The sequence below is a fragment of the Montipora capricornis genome, chromosome 9 (genome assembly GCF_036669925.1).
Source record: "Montipora capricornis isolate CH-2021 chromosome 9, ASM3666992v2, whole genome shotgun sequence".
Classification (NCBI taxonomy): domain Eukaryota; kingdom Metazoa; phylum Cnidaria; class Anthozoa; order Scleractinia; family Acroporidae; genus Montipora; species Montipora capricornis.
The window spans coordinates 36873968-36883967 of NC_090891.1; the positions used below are offsets into that span (position 1 = coordinate 36873968).

The 10000-nt window shown below is 40.3% G+C and overlaps 1 protein-coding gene across 1 annotated transcript in view; it reads right to left on the reverse strand.

The window, feature by feature from the left end:
• The window catches only part of LOC138016165 (cholesterol oxidase-like), a 9783-nt gene extending 2768 nt beyond the window's left edge, over positions 1–7015 (reverse strand). Inside the window, exons 1-5 of the mRNA XM_068863342.1 lie at positions 6919–7015; positions 4297–4543; positions 2347–2837; positions 816–1319; position 1 (exon numbers count right to left, since the gene is read on the reverse strand). The exon at position 1 is cut by the window's left edge and continues 315 nt beyond it. Coding sequence (XP_068719443.1) covers position 1; positions 816–1319; positions 2347–2837; positions 4297–4543; positions 6919–6957 — 1282 coding nt within the window. The 5' untranslated portion in view covers positions 6958–7015. The remainder of the gene's footprint in view (positions 2–815; positions 1320–2346; positions 2838–4296; positions 4544–6918) is intronic.
• Between the last annotated feature and the right edge of the window lie 2985 nt (positions 7016–10000).

Consider the following 10000-nt stretch of genomic DNA (forward strand, 5'->3'; position numbering starts at 1 on the left):
TCTGTGGAATCAAGAATTAAAACAGCCAGGTGTTTGTACTGATGGCAGAAGAGTTGCTACTGAACAAAAAATGTAAAACCAAGAAGAATATCTTGGACACTTAAAGCTAAGCACAAGCAGAAATTGGTACAAATGGCTTCGCGGAGTGAACAATCACAATTATTATAATTGTAACATTATTTTTTGTCTTTTTTTTTTTTTTGTTCTTGTTATACACTTATTCAGTCGTTTTTTACTTGTCGTTGCTTGGCTCTGTCGATCAGTCGTATTTCTGATTGGCTAAGAGAAATGCAGTTTTCAGGAGGCGGTTCGGCCCAGTGGTAAAGGTGCTTGCCTAGAGATCCAAGGATTCCGTGTTCAAGACACGTTCTGACCACTCGTTGAATTTGTTCTTGGAATTTCCTGGTTCAACTTCTCAGCTGCACTTATGAATATGCAAAAATGTGGTTTTATGAACGGAGTTGATGATGTAAATTGGCCACCGTACAGAGATTCTAAAAGCCCTGACGAAGGCTAACTCTCGAAACGTCAGCTTTTAGAATCTCTGTACGGTGGCCAATTTACATGATCAACTCCTTTGATAAAACCCAGTCTTCGTATACTACTTCCCCACCGACGCCGCACCACAGTTTCTTTAGAAACTACCCCCTTCATGCACTTATAAGTAGCCAACTGGATTGCCTCCGGTCAGTCGGGGATTCTTAACAGTTATTGTTGAATGTTCTGTTGTATGGTGATTGTGTTTCATTGGTCCTGAAAAACAGGGGCGAAGATGGCCATTTATCTCTCGATAAAGTAATGACTACTAAAGTTACCTGAAATATTCTCTCAAACATCTCATTTGAAGGGTATTTTTCAATGCCTATAAGGTCTGCAGCAAAAGGCAGAGCGACCGAATAAGGTCCCGCAAACATCGAAGGAGGGTTAAAATCCTCTAGAACAAAGTGATTTTCAAAGCTTCCTTTTACGACTTTGCTGAAGTCTGCAACAGCAGTGATAGTCGGGCCTGGTGGATGCTTGGTATGAGGCAAGTCTTTAGTTTCAACCCCAACAGTGTTCGCGAAATGGTCGCCATTGAAGCTGGTCGCCAACACGTCTCCATTTGTTGAAAATCTTTTGCCAAGCTCATCTGATACAGGGAGTCCTCTTTCTTTAGAACGCAAAAGTATTTTCGTCGAACCCAAAGAACCGGCACCCAGAATGACACGAGTTGCTTGCACATAGTGCTCGACCTCGTCAGAATTATCATCGTCCACTCGTTGAAAGCCGACGATCCAACCTGTTGAGTTCTGAGCCTTCAACACTGCTGTCACCTCAACCTTTAAAAAAGGGGTAACGAAGAACAATTTCAAATTACAATAAGACGTTTTCAACCAACCCCAAGAGACACCAATAACAATAGAGAAATGTACGACTTCTGGTGGACGAACAAAAGAAGCTAATGAGCGATCTTTTGTTTTCGCTTACCAACGTGGCGACGATGACGTCACGTGAAAACCTCCGATTGGCATGTGAACCCATCTAATGGCTTACCTCCGAACAAGCCTTCGGTAGCACAGTGATAGAGCATCCGAACCAGTAATCGGAAGGTCAGTCGTATGTTCGACTCCTTTAAAGGAATACTCGATATTTTCCGAGTATCACCCACTCAACATTGAAAAAACAAATCTCTTCGTTTTTTTTTTTCAACGGGGTTAAGATGTAATATCTCTTTCATTAAAACAAAACCACATTGGTGTCTTTAGTTTCAGCATTTTTCATCAAAACTGCCCCGAAGGTGGTCTCTAAACGCCGTTTACCAATCTAACTCGAACATTCCAAACAGACTGAATTATACTGACACAACCTGTCTGAATGTGTGTTGATTGATAGCACATTTCGCCGTTCTTTCCTTTTGTTTTTCATATGTACGGAAATAAACTACATTTTTATCAATTCATAGGGACCAATTTTGCATCTAACATGAATTGTTATGAGATTTTTCCTCGTTAATCATGTCCTATGGACGTAACGAGACAATAGCCACAAAACGTAATAATAGTGCAGCACGAGCGACACGCGTCATTCTGTTGTCGTATCCTACACGACAAAACGTAACATTGACAAATTTAAGATTTCACAACGTGAGCATACACGTCAGAGTCAATCTTTCATTCTATATTTTACTTTAAAACCTCTTGTTCCGATTCAGTAATAGAATAATTCACCCATATATATTGTGTAATGTCGACGAGGAGGAATAATCGTAAATTTACGGCCATAATATTTCATCTTGTTTAGCACTTAGCCTCAAATGAGAGCCAAGAACAACTCTGCTCTATCAAATATAAGCAGATCAAACCATACCTCTGTGAATATCTCAGCTCCATGCGCTTTTGCATCTGGCAAAAAGTTCGTATTTAACGTGTTCTTAGCCCCAACGTTACAACCTGCGACACAATTTCCACAAGCAGTGCATCTGGGCTGAGGCACTCCCACGTGATTTGGGCGCTTGTCTTCAAATGTCACGAATAAGGGTGTCTTGTACAGTATCTTATCCAGGTCTTCGATATCAAACCCACCAAGAGCTTCCTTCATTCTGTCGATCTTGTGTAATTGTGGGTAGTTATCAGGGTATGGCCTTGGCTTGATCATGTGGAAAAAATGCTTTCGATCAACGTTCATCATTTGTCCGATGTCATTTTGCAGTTCCTTTGGCCAAACCGAGTCCTGAAAGACCGCGGGATCCGCATCAAGTGCTACGTTGGCGTTGATGAGAGAGGTCCCTCCCAGGCCACTCCCTTGGATCACGGTCAAATCATCGGTAAAAAAGAAATCGAATAGCTTGTTGGCCTTCCCTGTTTTAAGATAAATAGACAGCTTATTACACATAAGCATTGCAGCCACTGATTGAATTTTCCCTAGAAAATCCCTATGCAAGCACCAAAAATATACTTAACTTATACGTAAACATACTGTAAAACTGTTTAATATCTGTAGATGGTTTTCACGTTATGTCATCTCCAAATTCAGTTGGGGTCCTTGCTGCAAGATCTGGGGGAACTTCAAACTATCCTTGGCTTGCACCTGAGATCAAGGCGGCCATGTTGTTGTACTGAACAATAGCGAAAAAGTCTTTTGGGAGTTGGGCTCTATTATTATGCAAAACGCGAGCGACATTTTGCTTTTGTTTTGTACACTAACATGGTCGTCTTATCACGTGAGTGCAAGCTAAGAATGAAAATGTCATGGGATTTTGCAATTGATTTGCTGGTCGTTGTCGGCTCCCGTCTTTGTGTGCTCTCTGCCTTCAACTTAATGAGTTATATGAATTTTCCTCCATAATGCTGAAGGAATCTTCCCTTATAATCCTCTGCAATATCTACGAATAAGTCTTTTATCTTACAATGCCTAAAAACACTACAAATCTTCAGACTTTGGATGCGCTATGGAGTACGTCATCCTGCTAGCAGAGCCTTTCTTTTGCTTGCTCGATTTTGGCGTTCTCGAGAAGGACTCTGCATGCGTGAATCGAGTAAGATCTTTATTGAATATGCACTGCATGTTGCCAGGATACAGTCTCGAATCCAAGTCTAATATGCCAGATCTCGCCGCCATCTTGGTTTTTCATGGTACAGCAGGCTCAATTATAACCATCGGTTTTGTCACTAAACGGACGCTCGCACTGGAAAAACCGGTTTGAAGAGAGAAAACAAGATTGACTAGTCCAGAAGCTCGGGCTGCGGCGGCTACAAAGAGTTGACGCGATTCGGGCAGAGCCTCCTTTTCTCTTCCTCAGTAAAGAAAAAGACAAAAGGAGGCTCTGCTCGCAGGGTGGGAGTACGCATACAATCCAACTAAGGCGAAATGTATTAAACAAGAGGTTCCTCTTAATGGATCTTTTTACGTGTACGGCGGCCACTTTGATTTCTATAAAGTTGTTTCGAACGACATTATGGGATGCTCAGGGGCAAATTGATATGTATTTGCCCCTTGGGCATCCCATAATAGCTATTTAAAACAATAGAAATCAAAATGTCTCCCGTTTCTGCAAAAAGGTTTATTTTAGCTGCAAGGCTGTCTGAGAAAATATTAAATTTGCACCTGACAATTTAAAATGTGAACCAGAACTATCGAGGGTACTACTCCCTCTTCATCAGCGGTTTGAAATTCGAGAGGCGAAAATTTAAACTTTCCTTTACCATTCATCCCCAATATTGCGCTGCACAGTTTCTTCGAATTTATCTTGAAAAGATTATACCTTTTATCAAATCATCATTTCATCAAATCATCCGAGTTAATCTTACCGGTACTTACCTTTCTTCTCCTTTTTCCCACCAAAAGTGGTTTGAGTTTCTTTCGCCGCGTCCCTGAAAGTCTCGGGAAACTGGCCAGGATGCCACTCCTTTCCTCTTTCAAGCACGCAAACAGACTGGCCAGCTCTTGCACAGCGGCTCGCTGCAATAGAAGCGCCATAACCAGAACCAACAACGACTACGTCATATCGAGGCTTGAGAGCTTCTACTGATGAGGCTAGCCGTGGAAACGGTGGCCATGCGTCCGGCTGAAATGTTGAAGATAACCATTAGGGTTGACTAGTCAATAGACCATTTTACAGTTGTAGCTAAGTTACCTGGCCTAAGAATGGAAGCGAGGCTGCCGGTGACCTTGTTTTGATACAAACCTCCGTGCCTTTGTAATGTTAATATGGACTAAATAGAATTACAACAACACAATTTACATGATAGAGCGAGTTTCAATTGAGTGTCGTAAAACCAAAACCAAAGTAATTACTTTGGCCAATCAAAAAGGACTGAGACAATCCAGTAAACCAATCAAAACCCAAAGTAATTACACGTAGCCGACACAAAGCGCGGGAAAACGTGCATGCGTGAGCCGATTGGTTTTGCTTTCACTTCTGATTGGTTGAAAAAGTGGCCAGAGAACTTTGAAGCAATCACAGAGTGAAGTAGATGCAAAACCAAAGTAATTCGCTAATTACTTTCAACACTCAATTGAAAACCGCTGTGAAAGCAGTGGGGGCTGTATCAATACAAGGTCACCGGCGGCCTCGCAACCATTCATAGGCTAGGTCGCTGAGTTAACAACTGTAAAATGGCCTGTTATACCTTTACTCTACACAGCCATAATCCGAGGTTGATTCCATACTGCACAAACGTGTCCTGCATACGTCATTAGAGCTGGCGTAAGCATATTAACTTTTTGATGTAACAAAAGGGCTGGGTTTCCGTGCTGTTGCCCCCGCGTTCGTGCTTGCGTCGTATGTATAACCAGGCCGCAAAGCATTTTGAGTTAAATTTAAAATAAAAGTTACGATAATATGATAAAAAGATATGATTAAGTTTAAATCAAGTGAAAAAAAGACTATCCTAAAGCAAAAATTCTATGCCGATTCGACAAAGTCCTGACCTTTCTTCAAAGCCATAAAGGGAGATTAAGGTTACGTGAACAGGATGGTCACACTTGACTTAATCCGCGTCATAGGATGTGCTTCTTTCTTTGTCTGCGTTCCGTATACATTAATTATAATATTAAAAACTCATAAAAAGTTGTCTCTTATTTGCTGCGACTGCTTCGAAATGTCTCAAAAGTTTATAGAATACTTCGCCCTCGGACCAATAGACCTTTTCAGCTTGTACGTTTTGTTTTCCCATTTCAGACCACATGATGTTACTCTAGGGAACAGTGTCTTTCAAATGTCGTCTTATGCACGTGCATATGTATGCATAACTTATGAAAAAACAAAAGAAACATTCCCTTGAGAACATCACGTGGTCTGAAATGGGAAAACAAAATGTACAAGCCGAAAAGGTCTATTGTGATCGAAAATGTCAACATTTTAATATGTCCTAAACCAAACTGCAATTGACATTCCTAAATTCTTTCTTGGTTATTGACGACGACGAAGGATTCCAAAATTCTGTATTTCAATTTGAAGACCAAATGAACAGGTTAAAGGTGAATAACCTTGCGCAACCTGACAACAAAGAAATGCCATGGAGACACCGAATTATGCGTTGTTGAAATCGTGACCGAACTCGGACGGCGGAAGGCGAGCCATTTGGTCATTTGTGCATATATTTTGCTAAATAAACCGATTTATTTGATTTGAACTCAACAACCCACTTCTATTTACTGCACTACGTGCCTTATGACGAGCAATGGAAATGACTTTCACCTGTGTGCGGTCCTCAATTAAAAAACTGACCATAGTTCTCCGCGCCGATTACCAGCAAGATTCTTGCGTTTACTGATAGAACCCCGTGAATTTTGTAGCACTGAGCCTGTTTTCGCATAATTTGCTATTAGGACTTTGACAGCAGCTAAATTCTTCTATTCTTATTTGCACATGAATAACGTATATTAATATATTGTTATTATGCTTTGTCCCTTTGCCACTTAAAAGGCCCTGTTAAATCCGCTCTGTTTTCCGTACTTCTAATTCTAATCAATAATCTTTTAAGTTCCAAGGTCGAAAATATGTCGATTAAAAATTTGGGTGACTAGCTGAGTCGATGTGGGAAAAATAATTCGCTGCATGTGCGGAACACATTTTAGAGCATTTTTACTGTACTTTGCAAAACAAGGGATGAGTTAATTGAATTTTAACGCCGGAGAGCGTGAGTGTACGACAGTGAAGTGTTCATTCTAATAGTTTACTTTAAGGCAATTCCAAAGCAATTTATTTTTCAGGTTACTTTGCTCAGAAAAAAGATCACGAACGAGAAGAAGAAATCGCGAAGGACTTACCAAGGTGAAATGGAATAACTGTCGTTTTCGTATGCTATTATTATCGCCGGGCCTAAACTCTCTAAAACTTGTGTTAAGATCTCAGTTATATATATATATATGCTTGCCGACTTTGTTTAATTTTTGTGTGTGTCTTCCAATCAATGTGCTTTTTTTCTAGTCACTTACCGCTCTAGTTCTCGGATTCCTTGATGGTGCGCTTCCCATATCACGTCTTCACACCAGAGACTGTCAACCTTTACGGTAATTTCTCCGACTCAACCGCTCACTATATTAAGAAACAATATGGATAAAGTTGTTTAAGTCGACTCTTAAGTCAAGGCGAGCTAGCAATATGATTGGCTTTCCTGGCTCCACCTATAGCGAGGCCTTAAATTTAGCCGGTATATCAACCCTCCAAGATTGTGGATCAGCGGCTTGTCACAAATTTATTGCGCAGCTTAATCCGGATAACCCAGTTTACAAGCTAGTAGCTAGTAGATTAAAATCTACGAGTGCTTCCGCCCACTACTCAATCAGATCGAGAGATAGGGTAAGAACTAAGATAACTGCCACAAATAGGTTTGGTGACTTTGTCACAAGCAAATACGCTACTGACTTGATGTAATTTGTTTATTAGTGTAGTTTGTATTATTTATGTATATATATCGTATTCAGCATTTATAAGTATCTATTTATTTATTTATTTATTTATTTATTTAGCTTCGCCTAACTGGAATACAATATAAATATATAGGTAGAAATAGAAAAAATAATACAAGGAGAAAAGAAAAAAAAAAAAAAAAAAAAATTATTAGGCGGGGAGACCACTACAGCATAGCCAATTACAGTGGATCCCTCGTTAATTATTCCTATAGTTATATCTGACCAGACCTGTAATTCAGATTATAATCTGCTAGAGGTTTCAATAAACAAAACTGCTACTACTACTGCAACATATGCCTGACCTTTATACCTTATTGTTGGAAATAGATAGCAAATGCTTAGTCTTAAGAACGGTGCCTACTATTGTTATTGCGCATACGTTCTGCGCATCTCGAGATACTCGGGTTTCCTATCGGTGATGCTTACCAAAATAGGGATATTGTTGCGCGGTTTAAAACTATCCGGAGAAAGTAGATCTTAGTAATTAATCTTGGTATCCAAAAAGAAAATTGGGGGTTAACCATACATTATTCAGAGATAATCAAGTTTCCAATTTGAGAAAGAACGCCATACATTGGTTTGTATTTTAAAGCTTTTTACAAATAGTATTCATCAATTATCTTTGAAAAGTGCGTGGTTACCCCCAATTTTCTTTTTGGATTTTAATAACACCTGTTAAGATCTACATTTGCTGCATAATCATAAACCGGGGCAAAAATACCTTTGAATTAGTAGGCACCGTCCTTAAAGGGACACTTCGTGTTGAATGTCAAAATTAGGGGTGTATCTAATTAGGGTCAATCCTGGACATCGTGGAGTAAGTCGTTAGAAGGGATAAGTTTCTGTAAAAACTGTAGCTGTGTCGTTAGGGAGCGAATGTTTGTTTAGTCATCATTCTTCCACTCTTGACAAAAGTTTTCATCTCCGACACAAACCACAAAGAACCCACAATTTTACGTCAATCAGTCTTAAAGTCAAAGGCTTAATTTACCTTAATTAAGTTTGAGTCGTTAGAACTCCGGCCCTAAACCCGCGGAGGTACAGTAAACAGTAGTTTGAAATTTTCTGTTTCTTGGGTCTTACGTTTTTGCCTTTATTATATGTTAGATACTGATGAAATACCAGGATTTTTCCTTTTACTAAAAAATCATGCCTTCATCCCTCGCAGTAAACATATATTTTTAATGTTTCACATGTGAGAATATATATATATATATATCTCACTCGTTCTCTTCGCTCACTCGTGAGAGATACTTTCGGTACTCGAAGATAAAATTTGTATCCCCGCACGGCCATGTAATATCCACTATTTACAACATATTTTACCCAGGGGTTATCAATACTTATTGGCAGCATTAATTCTATTTGTTTCAGGAATTTCCATGGGTTCAAGCAGATGAAGGAATTGAAAAGGGAAGAGAATCTGTCATGATACCCCTGAAGTCAACTACAAGTGGTGTTGTTAAGGTAGGACTGGATCGGGTGGGGGGGAGGAGTGGGGACCTGGAGTGATACTTGGTAGGGTTAGGGTGTCCCAGCACCTCCCCTCCCCTCCCCTCCCCTCCCCTCCCCTCCCCTCCCCTCCCCTCCCCTCCCCTCCCCTCCCCTCCCCTCCCCTCCCCATATTGTTTTGTGTGTGAGTGGGGAGCCTTAATATGAAGATTTACTTCTTGAAATTAATTTGTCATATAGCGATATTTCTTGTTTACAAACATTGACGTCAAATTTCTTTTGATGTACAAATTTGCCAACCACAGAACAAAAGAAGTCATTGTTTCAACAGCCAATTAGGTTCTGGTTGGCATATTAATAACAATGGGTGACGTCACGAGAAACATCGCTATATGGACATGGAATTTTAGAAGGTCTCAACAATTTGGTTTTGGATTATGAAGTATTAAAATAATAATCCGCTCTACTTGTTTTCCTTTTTATATTTTGTCGGGGAATTTAGATGCAGTTGTTTGTGGAAGAGTGTGTTGACAAACTAGCGACAAAACAGTGAGAGCGTTAATGACAACCTCTGATGAATCCAGCTCGAGCAGGGTGGGTGTGACAGTCACTTTCGGGCAAGAGACAAGCGCAAAATTCAGTGCCTTAGCAAAACCTGTAGTAGAAAACTCTGAGGCATTCAGCTGTTTGTTGTGAGGCCTTCCTTCCCCAGCTTTTCCCCAACAAAACAGGCACTGCCAGCACTTACACGGACAAACTGCATTCAATTTCCTGTTTCTTGCCTTTCGCTATTTTGGATGACAAATATCGCCCCTCGATCAATAGGGAAGGTTTATGTTCACCAACATCCCATTTGTTGTTCAAGTGCCAACAACCAGAGTAAAAGAACGATCCCTTTTTTCGGGAGTCAGCGAGGCTCTGGGTGACGTCATAGATATCTTACCTATTGCGCTTACTTAGCTGGCACCTGGGAAGTCAAGACCCGTGTGGAATGGATTAGTCTCCTGGTTCTATTTCTGTGCACTACGAAATCATGTGTACCCACGTCAATGTAGTTCCGTTGCAGATTCTATGCACATAAGTTCATTCTTGTGCACGTATTTCCAGTTGTTTGTACCTAGGGGACATTAATCGAAAGTTTTTTCGGGTGACA